At 41.2% G+C, this 20198-nt stretch overlaps 1 protein-coding gene and 1 pseudogene across 1 annotated transcript in view; both read right to left on the bottom strand.

Moving 5' to 3' along the window:
• CTTNBP2 (cortactin binding protein 2) overlaps window positions 1-3695 on the bottom strand; it is a 153345-nt gene extending 149650 nt beyond the window's left edge. The window contains exon 1 of the mRNA XM_045864354.3: window positions 3548-3695. Coding sequence (XP_045720310.1) covers window positions 3548-3628 — 81 coding nt within the window. The 5' untranslated portion in view covers window positions 3629-3695. The remainder of the gene's footprint in view (window positions 1-3547) is intronic.
• Window positions 3696-16511: 12816 nt separating this feature from the next.
• On the bottom strand, window positions 16512-17038 carry LOC123835934 (small ribosomal subunit protein eS12-like; annotated as a pseudogene).
• Window positions 17039-20198: the final 3160 nt, after the last annotated feature.

Below are 20198 nucleotides of genomic sequence, written 5' to 3'. Positions count from 1 at the left end.
AAAATTGCTCCTGTAAGAAATGTAATAGCAACGATACCAACAACAATAATAAAGTCAAAAAACAGGCAGAGAAATATATATTATTTAAGAAGAAAAAAGAGTGAAAAGCATCATGTTGAAAAGCATCATAGTCTAATAGTGGGGGAATATTTCAGTGGATTTCCTCAACTTCTAACCTATTTTTCTAAAGCACTCTGTTGAGACTGAAGTTGAAACTCTATGCTCATCTTGGAAAGCCCCTCCCATGTGCCCCAGGCCACCTTTCAAGGAATCCTAAGAACCAGTTACATGGCACACAGCTTCCTGCTGTCTCCACTTCCAAGTCCTCCTTCCATCTCAAGGCCCAACTCAAATGCCATCCTTCTGTGGAATGTTTCCAGGTCCTTCCACTAGGGATCTTTTCCATGACTCCTCCTCCCCAGACTCCTAATATAAATTATTTGTGCCTTTCATGACATCATCATGTCTGATTTGATTCCTTGGCATTTATCAGTTTCTACCATTGGATTGGGATGTGTTACTTTTTATGGTGGCAAAGATGTTACTCGTGATGCCACCATCTTGGTTAAGTGGGTGGTAACGTGTTAAATCTAAATTATTCCCTACTTAAAAATTATGCTGTGAAACTTTCAATATTCTATAGCTGCCATATAACATGGTTGTTTTAAGAAAGCTTAGCAAAATTGGCTAGGAAAGTGCTTTTCTTTGCATTTACATTTAATATTGTCACCTGGAAACAAAAATTTCCAAGGTATCAGCTGCTAATTTAATATTCCTGTTGTGCATTTAATAAAAGCACTGTCCAAGTTTTTTTGTCATTATCACCATGACAACAAAAATTTATATCTACTTTTTGCATATTAGCTGCTCCAGAAAAGTCCAGAATGACAAGAATGTTGGTCAGCTTCCCAAACACAGCTCTAAAGAGATCTCCATTTTCCTTTCACTCTTAAATTCTTTGGTGACAATAAAAAAGCAGGAAGATTTGTTTTCCATACTGCCTTATCCATTAGGAGTTATTTTCAGAGTAGAAATAGCAATATAGCCTATAAAAATCATCACATTTGGCTAAGGCACTGAAAATAACCCAGGTCTCTCGGCATGGTTCACAGCAAAGACTATTAATATGATCCTATTGAATAATGTAGCTGTTACCCAGCTTTACACTTGGGATGCTTTCAGGATTTAAACAGCTAAGAACAAGGATCACAAACTAAATTTAAAACACTCCACTGAAAATCACATTAAGCTGAAAACTATAAATTAAACATGTCTCTAAGCAACAATCTAAATAGTCAAAACTTAGTGAAAACACTCACTTTCAAAAATAGCCTACTGCTTTGGAGTCTCCATTGGCTCATGACTGCCAAATGTACATACAAAAATGCATAATATGTAAACTAATTTGAAATGAAATAAATCTCTAAAATGTAAAAAAACTTATTCCTTAAAAATGAAGAAATTTTAAGTCCTCAGTTGCCATGAACCCAAAATGCATAAAAATGTCTTTGATTTTTAATCATCAGATAAGAAGCAGCTAAATGACAAATATTTAAAAATCAAGCTATAAGTCAAGTGGCTGATACAGGAGGACCATACGTTATTAAGTGAAAAGTAAAATGCCCAGTTTACTGCATAATAAGCCATCATCAGAATTTTACTAAAAAATTATTTAAAAAACTGTTAGATTAAGCATCCTTATTGCATCCTCCAAGGATTCTACAGAAGTAACAAGTTTTACTTTCACAGATTTTTCCATGGCTATCACTAACCAGGGTGAAATGATAAAATCCCCACCTATCCACAGTGAAAAATCAGACTCCTGAAAATTTTCGAAAGCAGAAAGGGAACAGGGACCTTGTTAACACAAAAATCTGTCTGGCGCCCAAGATTCTGTTTGCAATCTAACCAAATAAAACTATAGATCAGTTACAGACCATAAATCAGATGTTTGTGTTTGGTTTAATTGTCAGGTGATTAAAGACTGAGGTAGTGTAATAGAAAGAAGGCTGTTCCAAGTCGATTAAACAAATTCAACCTTCCTGGAAAACAACACACACCCTACCTCTTTTTTCTCACTCCCCTCCCTTTAGCATCTCCTGGGGATGAAGTTACCCAATCACTTCAACTTCCCAGAGAGGTTTGTGTTGTCTTAATAGCTAGCTTCTTTATTGTATTTCACAAAAGGGAACTGATTTCACTGCATCACAAGCGAGCAGGTTTCATTTGAAATCTTAAGTTCACGTTTTCCATGCAAAGAATGAAAAATCAATTTTCCTCAAAGTTTCAGATTAAAACTTGCAAGTTTCACAAGTGGAAATCAGCAGCCCTCCTCCTCCTCCGTTTTTCCTTCTCTCCCTCTTTTTTCCTGCCCAGGCTCAGCTCAAGCAGCCTCCTCCACCTCCACATCTCTCCTCTACCTCTCCAGAAAGCCCTACGTCCAAATAGAGAGGGAAGAAGTTCAAATAGCCCAGATTATTCACACCTGGCCCTGCCCTCTGCTGCCCGAACACCGACTCTGTTTAGGAAAAGAACTGCGGGGCGTCCATGCTCTTCTCAATCCACACCACCCGGAATCTCCCGCAGAAGCAGCGGGACCGCGCCAAGAGTGGGAGGCGCTCCCAGGGCTGCCTTTCTTTACAGATCCTTGCAGCTCCTGCGAAGCTGCTTCTCAACTCCGAAAACGTTTCCACCCAGGAAATGTGGGTCCAGCCCTCCCCCCTCCACCAAGGTAGGGGCTGGAAACCACCATTCAGTCTCTGTGCACAGGGATATTGTGGGGCCGAAAGTGGGGCCAGCGTTGGATGGAAGCTCATTAGGCTTCTAGATCCCAGCGAAGAAGAACAATGTGTGGACACCAGGTGCTGAATCTCCACCTTGCCCGGGCACCTTCTAGGGAAGAACGAGGACACCCTCCCACCCCGGCCCCCCACCACCAAGAGATGGGCGGCAGGCAGCTAGGACGCAAAGCTACGACGCTAAGCGGGAGGCAGCAGCGCCCAAAGCCGACACCGGGCCTCTCTAAAGGGGCCTCAGGCACATGAACACACACACAATGGGCATCCCCACACCTGCCTGGCGATGACCCGTCTCCCCCTAGCTGCCTTCCTGGGTCCGCTGAGAGATGCCAGGCAGCCTCGAGACACGCGCCCACCACCACGCGCGCAGCTAGCGGCGAACAATGGGGGGTCAAGTTCGCCTAGAAACATACGCCAGCCCCCGCCCCTGACCAAACCCCACGGCAGCTGAGGGAGTGGGCAAAGGGGTCGCACAGCGCACACGCAGGGAGCCCCGAGAACCGGGAGGACCGGGAGTGCTTCCCGCGGGGCTGGGAAAGGACGGGAGGGATCCCGAACCCAGGCGGCCGCCTCACCCTCCTCGACCCGGACTCCGGCCGTGAGGCGCCGCAAGGAGGGGGCACCCACGGAAGGGCTGCCCAGCGGAGGGGGCACCCCGGGGAGCCCGGGGTTGCGCAGCGCCCCGGGGCGCAAGCCGGGTCCAGCCCGCGCCTGCACTCTCCCCGCGCCCACCCCGGGACCTCGGTTACCGCCGCCTCCGCCGTGGCCCCCGCCGCGTCCTCTGGGGCGCGGGAGAAGTCGGGCTCGCAGCTCGCGCCGTCCGTCGCCATCTTCCTGCTCCAGCGGATCCGAAGGCGAGCTCGGAGCGGCGGCTCCGGGTTCAGCCCTCCCGGCGCGGGCGGCGCTTAACTCGCTGCGGTCCGGGGACGCGGGCGCTTGCAGCCCGGCCGCTGCCGCCGCCGCCGCCGCTCTCCCTCCTCCCCTCGCCGCCGCCCCCGCCGCCTTAACCCGCTGCGCGCCGGAGCGCCTCCCGCCGCCGCCGCCGCCGCCTGGTCCCCGCCCCCGCCCCGCCGCCCCGCGCCCCGCGCCCCGCGCCCGGCTGCCAGCAATCAGCCGCGCGTGGAGGGAGGAGGTACGGGAAATGGGCACGCGCCCCGGCCCGGCTAGGAACCTGCGCGAAGAACGGGGAACCAAAGCCCTGGGCGAGGTGGAGGAAAGAAAGCCCAGTAGGGGATTCTCCCGGCACGGTCCCCACCAAGCCGGCGGTGAACAGAACAACCGGATTAAATGTTAGGCCTCCCGATTCTGAATTCTCTGTACCGTCAAGGAAAAGCCTTCCCTTCAGCCCCCTCTATCCCACCGCTAGGAATCACACAGGGCATCCTTTTCTTCTTTCTTGGATTTGTTGTTGTTGTTGTTGTTGTTTTGGGTTTTTTGCAAGACTGCCACCAGGGCGTTTTTCACCTCCTGGTGTATATATTGGACTTTGTTTTGTTCTACCATTGCCTTGAGTCCTTCTCCGAAAACCATTAACTCCCAGATCAAAATTTGTCTTGGGGGCGCCTGGGTGGCTCAGTCGTTAAGCGTCTGCCTTCGGCTCAGGTCATGATCCCAGGGTTCTGGGATCGAGTCCCACATCGGGCTCCTTGCTCGGCAGGAAGCCTGCTTCTCCCTCTCCCACTCCCCCTGCTTGTGTTCCTGCTGTCGCTATCTCTCTCTGTCAAATAAATAAATAATTTAAAAAAAAAATTGTCTTGCTACCCTTTGTTCCGTGGCACCTGGCCCCTTGGCCTATTCCTTTTTTACAATCTCTTTTTCAAGAAAGGTGGAGCAGGGCCTTTGTTTTGTTTTGTTTTCTGACCCGCAGGTCTGGGGTATTTTTTGAAGGGCTAACCACGAAATGTTAAGTGCCATTCTTGTAAAAGGAAGCTCTCTACTTTTAAGAGAATTTAAGAGACCCCCATGAGGTGGGGACAACACACACACATAATTTTTTCCTAAAAATTGATTTTATGGGAATTATAGGTCTCAGAAGATATATCATGAGATGAATTAGACCCAAACTCTTAATTTTCTCTTCCCACATCTGATTCAGTTCCTACCCTTTCCTGCCAATTCCCAGAATGTGAAAATCTATCACCTTATCAAGACCATATGGTACAGGCCTTCCCAAATCACCAGATCCCAAAAATGTGTTGAAAGCACAAAATCAAATGGAGGCATTCAAGCTGTGTCTCAAAAAAATAAATTCAAACCACAACCAAATCCTGGACTTAAAATTCTGGAAGATGAATGACTGGAATGTTCAGTCCAAGGGTTAACAGATCAAAGCTCATTTTTTTTAAATGGCAGACTCCTAATGAAAGGTTTTGGCACTTTAATTGCTTTGCTTTCCAAAGTAGATCTAAATCTGATACAAACCAGGGCAGAGAAAATCTTTTCGAGGACGTGAAAAGGGTGGATCAATAAATTGTTAAAAGTTCCTTCCCAGAAGGGATCTACATCAAGAAAGAACTTTCACCTGGAACCCTGGGGTTAAGGGTCACAGGCTTGGAAATCACCTCCAGGTTATCTTGTAAGCAGAGATGATCATTTACTTACTGTCTTTGACTTTATTCTGGTAGCTACTCCTCTCTGAACCCTCTGATTTCCATCTCTGTTCATTATATCATTTCTTTTATCAAACATTCTCTATGAAATTGCTCAATATTAGAATAATTAGACTCTTTATCCAATGAAAGAAAAGCATTTGACAGTAAAACTTCAATGCTGAACTGATAGTAAAAACTTGAAGTTTGAATCCAAAACATTCCTTGTTCTTTTCAAAATTCATTTTTACACATCAAAAGGCAATGAATTTTCTTGACACTGATGTTCAGTTACTACCACAGAAATTAACTGGTTCCCTTCTAGGGGAAAAAAATAAAATAATAAACTTCACTTAGGTGTTAAGAACTAGGGTTATGACATGACAATATCCCTGAGAAGCAACTCCCATTTATTTTGTACATGCAGTTCAATTAAAAAAAAAATCATTGGGAAGAAATAGTTTCTATGAGTCTAAATACAACTAAAGCAGAATCATCACAAAAGATTCAAACCCTGAGTGACTTCTTCCCTCTCACTCCCCTCCCCCCCTTTTTTAGTAAAATAAAAATAAACAGTTGAAAAAAAAATCACAGAACAGCACATTTTCTAAGGGCCAAAATCCAAGACCTGGGAAGGAAAATAAACAGCATTTTGTCCCTACCTTAAAGCCGCCACTGCCTATTGCCAAGGATTGACGGACTATCCCACCCTACTGCACAGAAAGCACACCAGGAGTTAACTCCCTCACCAGTGGCCTGGCCTGGGGCTGCTTCTCTACCGGGAGGACACTTGCTGGTTTAAATTCTCTCTTGAGAATTAACCTCTATTGAGACTGCAAATTAACTCTTTCTGAAAGACTTTCTTTGCACAAAGACAGGCTCTACTAGAGTCAGACCAAATAGATCTGAAAGCTAGTGACTTGATGGCTCTAGAAATTAAATCTTTTGAAGTTTCATTAAATAGCTTAAAAAAAAAAAAAAAAGACATCCCAGGGCTCAAGTGAAAATTTCTGAAAAGCAGGGGAAAGGAAAAGATACTTTTAAAGATTTTATTTTATTTATTTGAGAGAAAGGGTGAGAAAGAGCACAAGAGGGGGTAGGGTCAGAGGGAGAAGCAGACTCCCCCCTGAGCAGGGAGCCTGATGTGGGACTCCCGGATCATGACCTGAGCCGAAGGCCATCACTTAGTCAACTGAGCCACCCAGGAACCCTGAATCATGATCTTTTTTTTTTTTTTAAGATTTTATTTATTTATTTGACAGAGAAATAGAGAGCACAAATAGGCAGAGCAGGCAGAGGGAGAGGGAGAAGCAGCCTCTCCCGCTGAGCAGGAAGCCCGACGCGGGGCTCGATCCCAGGACTCTGGGATCATGACCCAAGCCGAAGGCAGCCGCCTAACCAACTGAGCCACCCAGGCGCCCCTGAATCATGATCAGTAAATTTCTTTCAGCATTAAAGTGGAAGAAGAGATACTGAATATATTGCAAACAGAGAAAACTATTAGTTACATTGTCTTCTTCTCTGAACATAATGATGTGGCTGACCCACTGACAAATGAATTTATTTTGTCAGATTAAAACAATTTATGTTCTGAACCCTGGAATAGAGGTGCTTGTGCTGAGCTATACTCCAAGATTCTCTTTTAAGACCAGTGAAATGGGTTGCTGCAGCTAGGAATGCAGACTGTGGTTGGGGAGCCAAGTGGTTTTCTGATTAAACCATGGCCTTGGCCTCACCAGCCACATCCTCCAACCCACTAAACCAAAAACCCAGAGAGTTACATATAATGATGCAAAGGTATTCGTCCTTCCATGTGAGAAGATAAAGGAACATACACATATCCAAAAACAGTTTCCCTGGTAGAGTAAGAGAATTCTTTATTTCAGTTAAATGGCAACATTTATGTGAACTCTAAAGAGCAAACCATATGTTAACATGTCTTAGTATTGCCAAATGACAAAATTACTGAGTAGCAAATCATTTCTGACTGCATCCACAAGGCTATAGTTATACAATTTAAATATTCCAGACCACGTTTATCCCTGTCTACACCATGGTGACCCACCTAGAAAGCCCCAGATCTTGACACTGGGAACTCTAACAAAAAAGAGCAGATGAGCTTGAGTGCCCTGTATCTATCACATGTTTTTGAAACCAAGGCATTGCCAGAAATGAATTTTCATATGACCTAACTACATTCCCTCATAGTCAACTTGTCATTATCTACATGTGCTTAGGCTCTTTGTGGATTTTACTCAGTAAATTTAATCCTAATCTAGTTAGCCATTCTTGTCAACAACCTATGGTTTTGGAAGGCCTCCTCCACCAACTGCAGTTGGTGTGTGCCAAGGGAATGCAAGCTAATTTTACCTAAGCTAAAGCAAAACATAATTAGGAAATTAAATCTGCTAGGTAGGATGCAAGCCAAAGCCAAACATAAATATATCATTATAATCACTCCCAGCCCCTTTTAACACCACCTTTAGCTGGAGACTGCATTTGGTCATTCAATGCTAAAGTGATGTCCAAATAGAAGGTTTTATTAAAGAGTTAAAGGTACAGTAAGAACATTATTCCCCAATCCAGTCACTCAGAACAGAAACTCCGGCTAATTGAGAACAATGAAGCAATGTTGATTCAGTTCTATTGAATGTTTTTAAAATCTTAAACCATTACTTGTTAATTTCAACTCTTATCTGCAGAAGTCATTTACTAAAGTAAGTTCTAGTGCAAAAGATGTTTTAGTGCAAAACCATTATGGAAAAACAATTTTAACAAAGAAATCTGGCCCACTGCTGCCCCTCATCCACCTGAATTGGAAATGGATCTGAATATTTCCGTTTATTCAGCCTCATTAGCAACCCCACAAGCCTGCAGTATGTAGTTACAAGGCAACCACTAAGGCAGGATGTTTATACCATTAGGCATCAATTATAACAAGCTTTATTTTTCTTAGAAAGTTTAAAAACTTTATAAATAGGTTGTGAGATCAGACCCTTTTCTCATCTGATTAGGAGTGTAGAGCTAGCTATAAAACCAAAGCTGACATTTTCTTTTCACTATGCAGTATGTGATACTCAATTCAAAAGGAAATGTAGTGTTTGAAGAATTAATAAGAACAAAATATTGATGCCCTTCAACTTTAATAGATATGCAGGTTGTATTTATGATCCATGTGGTGATGATTTACTTATGATACAAAATACAGGAGAAAAGACATGAATGTGTAAGTCTCCCATGTAAAAATGTGAAATAAGCCACATACATCAACATTTTCCAGGCAATCATAATCAATTAGCCGTACACTAAGTTAATAGAGTTTCAAATGGCTTTAGAATTTTTTTTACGATTTATTTATTTGAGAGAGAGAGAGAGAGCTTGAGTGGGAGGGGCAGAGGGAGAGGGAGAGAGAATAATCTCAGGCAGACTCAGCACTGAGTGCGAAGCCCAACGCAGGGCTCCATTACAGGACCCAGAGATCACAACCTGAGTAGAAGCCCAGTCGGACTCTTAACTGACTGAGCCACCCAGGCAGCCCCCCTTTGGAATTTTTGAGACATAAATTCCATTTTACATCATCCAAAATCTCACTTGATGACAACAGGTTTTTTTTTTGGTCCACCATGACATATTTTTAATTCAAATCAGTTTAGCTCACTTAAAATTGCCTGAAAATATGATGCCATTATTTGAAAAGAAATAAAATAAATATATATGGCAGAAGTTATCCAATTAACCAACAAATATAAAATAAAATTTAATTCACAATATTTTTAAAACAATGTCATGGCTAGACTTGAAGGTTTAATTTTATTTATGATTCAAGAACTGAAAGAAAAAGCATTAGTGTTGCTATTTCATTCCAGGGAAGGGGAAGTCACTTATAGAATAAAGAAAAATACTTCTGACAAATTAACATTTAAGTAGTCTGGAATGTTTTATCCTGGCAATTAAAGAAATTTAACCACTGAAATAATTTTATGCTAGCAATACAATATTTTTTCCTTATGGAAAAACAGAAATAACCACATACTGATTATTACTATCAGAGTCAACATCCCTTTATCATTACAGCATCTTTTAATGTTCATGATTTATCACTTTCAGCATTAACCTCTTCATTGTTAAGAATCACCCAGGTGTCCCCCAACTGCTCCCCCTGCTTGTGCTTGCTCATGCTCTCTCTCTGGCAAATAAATAAATAAAATCCTTAAAAAAAAAAAAAAGAATCAATTCAGTTGGAAAGTATTTTACTGCTACTTTTTCCTTCCTTCAGATCTGCTAAGGACCCCACTTGGTCAGCTTTCAGCCTCTACTTCCTGATTACTAACCATCCAAAAGGGATGATGCCATTTGGGTCATGAGACACCTTTGCTTGACATATTCTGCTTGGATCAGCCCTCTACCCCCACCTCATGTGGCCATAGATACCAACTGGAATGGTGATGGGGAACTCCCTTCCCAGGATTTAAAATCTGAGGAAGGGGCAAGGGAGAAGTTGAATTGAAGCTTCTCCAGACTCCCTGACCTTGAGCAGTGGATAAAGGCTCCTTGCTTAGAAAAACCACATTGTATAGCTCTATTTCCTATAAAGAATCATTTTTAGAGCTAGAGAAACACACAAAAATGGAATCATAGATTCAAACGTGAAAGGCAAAGCAATAAAGCTTCTAACAGGAAAATATTTTCATGAACTTGTAAATCAGAACATAAGTTCTGACTTCTAATGCAATCCAATTTATCAATCTTTTTCTTGTGTGGTTTGTGTCTTGCGTCCTGTTTATGAAATCTTTGCTCAGCTCCTTGGCCTCCCAGATGCTGTTTTGTGTAGGCTTTCTTGGAGTCTCATCCTGCACATGCTCAGCTTAGAATTTAGCCTAAAATTTGAGAGGAAATCATGCACAGAGTTTTTGGACTCTTAAGTTTCTTCTCTGGGACTTTGTCCTTCAAGTCCCACATACTTTGGCAACCCCCAAATCCTGACATTTATCTCTTTGGCCCAGGAAAACTCATTTTTCCCCAACTGTTCCCCATCCCCATCCTCGCCCTTCTCTCAAAAATCATAGCCCCTCAAGTCCTGCCTGCATTTATGACTTGCCAACACCTCTACCAATTGTTTCATATGTATGTTGTTTCACTTCTTTTTGTTGTTTTTAATAGGAGGATTGACCCTATACTAAGTACCCTGTCATGACTAGAACTGGAAACCACATGTGCTTACTTTTAGAAGGAGTGTTTATAACTAACAAAACTTCCTAATGTTCCCTTGCCTAACTAGATTGTATCCAGGACCGTATTATTTATTTTCTCATCCTAGGGATGGGGGGAACCCAGCTGAGACTCTCCAGTTGCCGTTGACAAACAGAATCCAGGCACTGATCTGCTACCTCATCCAGAGTCAGGCATGAAAAACCATATTGGGAATAAAGGATGACATTGCAGCAGTAGACGTATAAATTCTATTACCAGTCTTAAAAATGTAGTGATGTGCCTCCTATTTCCAGGGAGTAGCATGCCTGGCAGCTTTCGGAAAATAAAAGAAAAATGAGAAATTGAAAAGAGAAGGAGAGGAAGAATAGAGTGAGGATGGCCTTGGGTTTCCCTTAGTTAAGAGACTGAGGGTCAAAAGGGATGTCTTTCAAAGAACAAACACATCTCAAATGTGAAGATTCTGGTACATTCTGGAAAACTTTGACAGATTTTCTGGACGTCAAGGTCAAATGAATATTGGTGGGTATGGAAGAACATTAACTTCAAGCATGCAATACCTAACACTGAGCCAGCACATGACAAGCAGTCAATAAATATTTAGTCAAATTAATTCAATGGAACCAATGGATGGATAAATGGAAAGATAGGTGAATAAATGGATGAAGTAAATATTACTACTTACTTACTTTTTTGTGTCATTGGCCCCTTAGGCATTGTGGTGAAACTTAGGGATTCCTTCTCAGAAAAAAATTTTAAATGCATAAAACAAAACAGCATTATAAAGAAAATTACTTATGTTCAAATCCAGTGATCAAAATTCTGCATATAAAAAAAGAAAATTTTGTAACATAGGAATAGATGTGCTTCTCTCTTCCATAAGGAAATAAGATGGTATAGTGGTAGGCCCATAAATAATGTAATTTTGAACTCTCCATGAATGTAAATGATATTTTGAGATCTCTGTAACAATTGTATTGAGATTTAAAAATATCTGTGATTTCTGTTGAGACAAAGTCATAGGCGCTCCTATTATGGTCTGTTACTAAATTCATAATTGAAGTAAATGTTAACTATCAGTGAGAGATGAGTGAACATGAAAATATAATTTTTAAAAAACTTTTTATGGACCATTCCCATGGAATTCTACCCATGAATCCTATAATTTAAGAAGCTCATTCAAGGGGTGCCTGGGTGGCTCAGTCGCTAAGCGTCTGCCTTCGGCTCAGGTCATGATTCCAGGGTTCTGGGATCAAGCCCTGCATCGGGCTCCCTGGTCAGCAGGAAGCCTGCTTCTCCCTCTCCCACTCTCCCTGCTTGTGTTTCCTCTCTCGCTGTGTCTCTCTCTGTCAAATAAATAAAATCTTTGAAAAAAAAAAAAAAGAAGAAGAACGTTACTCAATAGAAATTAAGGAGAGTTCTTATTTGTAAAAATAAAAATTTCTACCCAATTTGAGACATTTAGTGAATTATATATATAAATATATATTTATATAAAATTGTGCATATATATATATATATTTTTTTTTTTTTTTTTGAGGTGGAGAAGGATGGAAATTTAGATGTATTAGGCCAAGTAGGGTATGCTGAGAAGGTTAAAGATTCCCAAATGCTACCCCTGCTCATCCCCTCAAACAAAACAAAACAGCTCAGGACACATACTGTAGAGCAGTTGTTAAGTGCAGGGTTCCATGATTAAGAGCCTCTTTCTAGTTGAAAATAGAGCTACCATATGATCCAGCAATTGCACTACTGGGTATTTACCCCAAAGATACAAAAGTAGGGATCCGAAAGGGTACGTGCACCCCGATGTTTATAGCAGCAATGTCCACAATAGCCAAACTGCTGTGGAAAGAGCCAAGATGTCCATCGACAGATGAATGGATAAAGAAGATGTGGTGTGTATGTATATATATATATATATATATATATATATACACACACACACACACACAATGGAATATTATGCAGCCATCAAAAGGAATGAGATCTTGCCATTTGCAACGACGTGGATAGAACTTGAGGGTATTATGCTGAGCGAAATAAGTCAAACAGAGAAGAAGACATGTATCATATGACCTCACTGATATGAGGAATTCTTAATCTCAGGAAACAAACTGAGGGTTGCTGGAGTGGGGGGGTGGGGTGGGAGGGATGGGGTGACTGGGTGATAGACACTGGGGAGGATATGTGCTCTGGTAAGTGCTGTAAATTGTGCAAGACTGTTGAATCTCAGATCTGTACCTCTGAAACAAATAATGCAATATATGTTAAGGAAAAAAAAAGAAGAAGAAGAAGATAGCAGGAGGGGAAGAATGAAGGGGGGGGAATCGGAGGGGTAGACGATCTATGAGAGATGATGGACTCTGAAAAACAAACTGAGGGTTCTAGAGGGGAGGGGGGTGGGAGGATGGGTTAGCCTGGTGATGGGTATTGAGGAGGGCACGTTCTGCATGGAGCGCTGGGTGTTATGCACAACCAATGAATCATGGAACACTACATCTAAAACTAATGATGTAATGTATGGGGATTAACATAACAATAAAAAAAGAGGAAAAAAAGAAAAAAAAAAGAGCCTATTTCTAGCTGCGTGACCTTGGGCAAGTGCTCCTCTCAGTTATCAGCTAAGTGGCCATCATAATGGCTCTTGCCTTTTCAGGGTTGTTGGGAGGATTAAATTGAGTGATTCATTTAAAGCACTTAGGACAGTGTTTGGCCCCCAATAAACTCCTGGTAAGTTTTGGTTCATTACTATTTTCATGCTCTGCATACACCTATTAAAGAATAAACAGTCACCCTTAAGCACACAACATTTCAGAAATAATTTATTGAATTTATTAAATGATTCTACAACTACACAACAGTCCTAACAAGCTCTTTTGTACAAATTTTAAATTTTTAAGTAAATATTCTAAGATTTTAGATTAAATAGTAAAAACTTTCCATAAGTGCTTGCAAAAGTCATAATCGAGAAATGTGGGTTGGATCCTATAAGTCAGTTCTGGCCAAATTGATGATTGTTACATTTAAAGCATACCTCTTTTTACTCAATAAGGAAATGTTTTAATTAGAGAATATATAGTATTGATCCAAAAATATCACTAGGGATTAGGGAGAACTAGTCCAGGCCATTAGATCTAAATTCAGCCTAATCTAAGCCAATGGGCTAATTCCATGTTTTGTTTAACTCATACAATGTTATTTTTTTAAAGGGAATAATTACCCACATTTTAAAATTTGGGAATTTCATATAAAAATTCAGCCTTTCAACCTCTCAGAAATTCGGAGTATCTGAAACCATTGTGCTCACACTGAGTCCCTTTGAGACTGACGCTCGCCTTGCAGTTTATGTGATTCCAGTAAGATTGTATGTATTTATTTATTTTAATCAAAACAGTGGAGGAAACGTGGACTTGAAAACATGTCTAAGACCTAGGAATGCAGGTATCTTGCCATCCACCATCAAAATTCATGCTAACAATTCAGAAATCCTTTGGAAAAAGTCAATATAAGCATCTGTTATGAGCTAAATTATGTCCCCCTCAAAATTCATTTGTTGAAGTCCTAACCCCTAGTACCTCAGAATGACTTATTTGGGAGATAGAGTCTTTACAGAGGTAATTAAGGTAAAATGAGGTTATTGGGGGGGGCCTCTAATCCAGTATGTCTGGTATCTTTATAAAAAGAGATTAAGACACAGACACACACACACACACAGAAGAAAACCATCTGGAAGAGGAGAAGATGGCCATCTGCAAACCAAGGAGAGAGGTCTCAGAAGAAATCAACCCTGCTGCCAACTTGATCTTAGACTTCTAGTCTCCCAAACAGTAAGAAGATAAATATCTGTTGTTAAAGTCATCCAGTCTATGGTACTTTATTACGGTAATCCTAGCAAACTAATATAGCATCTGTTCTGAATGAACTCATTCTTCCTGTGCTTTCTCACAAGTGACTATATATCGGCCAGGTCATCTCTGGAGTAAGCTCACATCTCTAGGGTAAGAAGTTATGGACAGACATGGGGCAGTGAGGGGTGCCTTGGTGCTTCTCAGTGCAAATGTTCCAATAAATGGGCTTGTTAACCTGCAATTTGTCCCTAATAATTGGTTCTGAAGTTTGCTTCTTTCTTTTCTTTTTTTTGGGGGGGGTACTGAAAAATGAGATCAGATTCAAGGTCATTTCTATATCATCTCATTCACTTGATTTTGAATATGCTTTAACGAGTTTGACAAAAAGAGCACTTATAGCCAGCCCACCAGGAACTGCACAAAGCTTGTCACATGTCTTATTTATGCCTGCAGTGAACTCCATATGCAAACTTTTCCATCAATGTGCCATGGCTTAGAACTGCCCACACCACACAACTCCAGGGGGCTCCACTCCTCCAGTAGTGTAGGTTGAATAAGAGTTAAAAACAATGGCTGTCATTTAAACTGCAGGGCCTTGGTATTAGAAGACCTGTTTGACCTGAAGCAAGTGATTATCTTTTCCTCACTCTAAAATAGGAATGAGCATTTCAATAGTTACTTCACAGGGTTGTGGTGAGGATTGAATGAGATTAACATGTACAAGGGCCTCAAATGCTGAAAAGAGCTACACAAGGAGTATTATGACTTTGAGGAACCCTCCAGCCCTCAGGTTCAAGGATCCTTCAGCTGGACATCTGCTGCCTCATCACTAAGAAATACCACCAGTCCTTGGCTGGGTCAGACCATGGTGGAGCTTCTGTCCTCTACACACATATTTCTGACCTCTTAGTTAAGGAAATGCCTCCGGGGTTAAGGCATGGAGGGAGTTTCTCTTTCCCTTATTACCACATTTTTTTTTAATAAAAGTAAAATTTCCCCTGTCAGAACACATCAAGATACCATGGTGACAATTGCTATAGAAATGCTAGATTTAGAAAGAAACAAGGTGATTTCAATTGTTTCCTGCTACCTGTGTTCAACAGCCTAAACCAAACCTATGCTGGCCAGAAGACTGAAAGGGAACACCTATCCCCACTGTCTTGTCCATTCTGTTCTAGAACCTAGAATGTGCACTTCCCGGGGCCTTCCAGAGGTACTGCATAGAATTAAGTTCTAGCCTAACATTACCTGGAACACATATATACTGGGATAACATTAACAAAAACATTTTTTTTATTGTTTTAAAGATTTTATTTATTTATTTGAGAGAGAATGAGAGAGAGAGCAGGAGAGGGAGGAGGGTCAGAGGGAGAAGCAGACTCCCCGCTGAGCAGGGAGCCCGATGCAGGACTCGATCCCAGGACTCCAGGATCATGACCTGAGCTGAAGGCAGTCGCTTAACCAACTGAGCCACCCAGGCGCCCCCCAATTTTTTTAATATGTAACTATCCACTGGAATCTAGATCGTAGGCCATTAACTCAAATGATTACCAAGAGCCAGGTATGTAGGATATCTGAATAAGGGTGGCCAAGGGTTTAAGGCAACAGAGAATGATGGGACTTGAGCCAAGAGGAAGGCACAGGCTCTGTCCAACTAAAGGGGAAGAGTTCCTTGAACCGAACTAAGAAAACACAAATGCAGCAATGTCAGAGCTTCTCATTTTTCAAGAGATGGAAGAAATCAAATGTTTATGTGAAATTTTCCAATTTTAAAACATATCTACAAGTCAAATCTGGCCATGGCTGCCAGTGTTCTGGTTGACTGATGCCTTGAATCCAGGAATCACCTCTTCCCAGTCTTAGAGTAGAGAAAAACTGAAGCATGCTGAAAATGTGCATTCTAAATAGCCTCCGCAGGTATCTCTACTGAATAAGCCCCTTTTGGAGGTTAAACACCTGCATGTGTTAATCAGCAGCCCAGGAGATTCATCTGGAGATCACTCAGGGACCACATTTTGGAGCACGATGCTGAAGACTGCAAGCTACTCACAAGCTAATATCCATCTTTTTTTTTTTTTTTTTTTTGGAACAAGAACCAAGCTTATTTGTTCATTTCTTGCACTTGAAGTATTCCTCGATGACATCCTTCGCCTGAGACTCTTTGCCATAGTCCGTAACCACCACACAACTGCAACCAACCACTTTACGGGGTTTTCCCTCTCTGTCAATTTTACAGAGGCCTACCCATTCCCCTAGTTTCTTGTTGTCATCAACCTTGATTAGGTTGATTTGGTGTTCAGCACAAGGGCCTCCACCAACTTGACATACATAGGCTCATCGCAGTTGGATGCAAGCACACAAAGACGGGCCTGGCGCTTGTCTAAGGCTCTGGCAGCTTCGCGAATTCCACGTGCTAGGCCATCGTGGACGAGGGCCATCTTCAGCCCCTCTTGTAAAGCAGTATTAACGTCCATTACACCTCCGGCAGCAATGCCTTCCTCGGCCATGGCGGTGGATTACGAGTGTGGCCGAATCTTGACTGCACTCGTTCAACTCACCGCGACCTTCCGCCTCCGCACCACTCGGCGCCGGCAGGGAAAGAGCCTAATATCCATCTTTGTGTCCCCCTGGGGCCTAGCACATTACCAAGCATGGGAAGTTTGGGGAGTGAATGAATTCTTCCTTATTCCAGTGTAAACAACACTAGATGTTTACTAAAAGGTGTATTAACTTATTTTCATCTAATTTCATCTAATGGCCCCCAAGATACAAGATACTAAACAAATAGCTTTGGATTGAGGCAGAAGATAAGAGCAAGAAAAATTCTGGAACATGGGGCATTTTCTGGGGAGACCAGGTCTAGGTGAGTGTCTTTCAACATATGATTCCCACAGCATCCAAAGGGCTCAGAGGCACTGAGCAATGCTTAAAGGGGTCAAAGTAAATGTAACAATTTTACCACAACAGCAAAGTTCGACACATTGGAAAATAATTAGGCCCTGAATATGTAGCAATCACCATTTATCTTCAGGTATTTTCATTTCTTAAAATTACAGCAGTTAATAAAATACATCTATGAATTAAGGACAGACAGTAATAGAAATCTCTCAATCAAAATACAATAAATATTGATATTTTATTTCAAACTCCACATTTTCTTGTCTTAATTTCCCTTGAAACCATTTATATATTCCCCTAATTATCTTAGAGTGAATCACAAATTTTCATTTATTAGAAGTGTCTATGCAGCAATATTTCCTGCTTCTCAAGAGGGGCTAGTGAATTTTTAATCAATGTTGACAACACTAAAGAATATTTAAAAGGATTAGATTTTCCCAAATAAATTATTTTGAGGGCCAGCAAGTAAAATGATAAGAAAAGGATATAATAAAAACAGTATGTAGTTACATTTAGCATTTTCTTACTAATTATAAGGATCTCCCATTCCCCACCTTTTTTTTTTTTTAATAGAAACTGAAGTTTCCTTGTACTCTTCTTTGTCTCGTAAACTGGGCTGCTGGGACCCCTTGAAGCTTTCCCAGGGTGGTCCTCTTATCTCAACTCCAATAGCTCTGTCCTCTCTCTTAACCACTTGGAATCTATCCCATTTTGCCGTGTGACATTATTTGATTATTCTAATATAAGTGTTGGCAAGCTTTTTCTAATAAAGTGCAAGGTGGTAAATATTTTAGGCTTGTGGGCATACCCTGTAGCAACCACTCAACTCTGCCCTGTGCAATGTGAGAGTCGCTATATAGATGCTGGGCCAGATTTGTCCTGCAATGAGCCAATATTTTGCTTATCTTTGTTCTAATAGAAAAGTATGTACTTTTTGCATTATTTACAATTATATCTTGTCTTCCCAAATAGACTGTAAGTTCCTTGCAGATAGGGAAAGTCTGTATCCTGTTTTACAACATCTATAAAACTTTGGCCTGCAATGTTTTGATCATTAAATGGGATTGATAAATGTTGGCTCATTGTTTGATTTTATGTGTGTGTGTTTGCAGGGGGAAAGTCTCAGAAAATGACAGAATTTTTGAATGGAAAAGACCTTGGCTCTCATCCATTCTCTAACTTTATAGATAAAACCAAGCCCCCCCCAAATAAAATTTAAATTAATTAGAATTAAAAACAAACAAACAAAAGAAAACCAAGGCCCAGATGGGCTTGTGATTTTAACCATGCAAAGGTCACATGTTATGCTTCAAACAAATGCAATTCTAGTGATGACAACTTTGTCCACCTTCTTTTAACATCCAAATGAAATAATGTGAGCTCTCATCCCATACAACCAGGTTTGTCCAGGGCCCTTTTTTATATTTCTAAGGATTTACTAGAGGTATTTTTAGTCCCCTGATGTTAGTCCTTTACCCACTGCCCTGAATTCTTACCTTTTGACCTGCTTGCCCTCAGATCTCCCAATCATGCCATGGGTTTCTTTTTTCTGCACAGTGGAGGATCTATTTTTAGCTTTTCCCATCATAAAAAAATGTCTCCACATTTAAACCCAATGTGCTTTTTAATAAATGTAAAAATCCAATCCCCTGCTGATTCAGAAATGCATCCTCCCAACCCTGCTGAAAGTCACCAACATTTGTATATGCCCAGCAGCCAAGAAGATGGTTGAATTTTACTTGTAAGAGTTTCAGCATAAAAACACTTACTTTTCAAAATATAAAATTGCATTGTTATGCTAAATATGTTTTTTCTTACTACACACACTGCCCATACCTTCAGAGATTCTAATTCCCACCTAGAAACCCAGAAATCCAGGCTTCCCAGGTGAGAATCATGAGCCTAAAGGAACTGAATATAACTCCAACAGTGCCAGCAAACCCAGGGTAAATTTACAGAGTGCCAAGGCTCAGATTCCAGGGAACAAACAGATGATGGTAACATTCTGCTACTTCTGGAGTCATACACAAAGCAGGCAGCCAATTTTACATAGTTCATATGTAAATAGCAGATAGCAAATAGCAATAAAGGCTCTCATTTCAAGAAAAAGCACCAGTGCTGTGATCAGTGATAATAGTGATGGTGGGAGACTTCCAACTGGATTAATGGAATTGAGGGGTAAAACAAAAAGTTGACCCAGAACAAAGGGTATTCTCTTAACTATGTCTGGCTAAGGATGATCTTTAAATCCTTATTGGGAATGAACTGGAATATATATCATTTGTGGTGGTCAAGTAACGTAACGTCTGAACAGAATTCTCATTCTACAGTACAGGTTTCCTAATTATAAGCCAATCCTTTTGATGATTCATCAAGGTATTATACAATAGCTATCTAAACTAAGGAACAAACTGGGTAATAACCTTTGACCTTTTATAGGGCTTATATTATGTCTCCATGTGTGTTATGTGTTATGTTGGATATTTAGCCTACCTACATTTTAAACCTCAACCAAGTGCCATAAGCTGGTCCTCTTATGGCCTTTTACAAAATAAAATAAAAGTTTGGCAGAGGCAATGCTATGTTCCCTAAGTCCCATTTGATCACACAGGAGGATGGCATTTCTCAGCCTGATGGGTAGTTTGGGGTCCAATGACTAGTTCTGGTAACTTGGCTGTAAATAGAATTGACACATACAACATCCAGGTCATAAAACAGAGAGCAGCTGTGATCTCTGTTCCCTTGTTCAGGGATGAAGAAGCCAACAGCTGCACGTGGTACAGCTACAAGGTATATCCCTGAGTCACCACCTGGATGAGCGGTGCCTCCGAGAGCTGCTGGGAGTAAGGAAACAT

Source organism: Mirounga angustirostris, unplaced genomic scaffold (assembly GCF_029215605.1).
Source record: "Mirounga angustirostris isolate CCGP_5_RB_7025 unplaced genomic scaffold, mMirAng1.0.hap1 SCAF_12, whole genome shotgun sequence".
Classification (NCBI taxonomy): domain Eukaryota; kingdom Metazoa; phylum Chordata; class Mammalia; order Carnivora; family Phocidae; genus Mirounga; species Mirounga angustirostris.
This window is presented reverse-complemented; position numbering and strand designations above follow the sequence as displayed.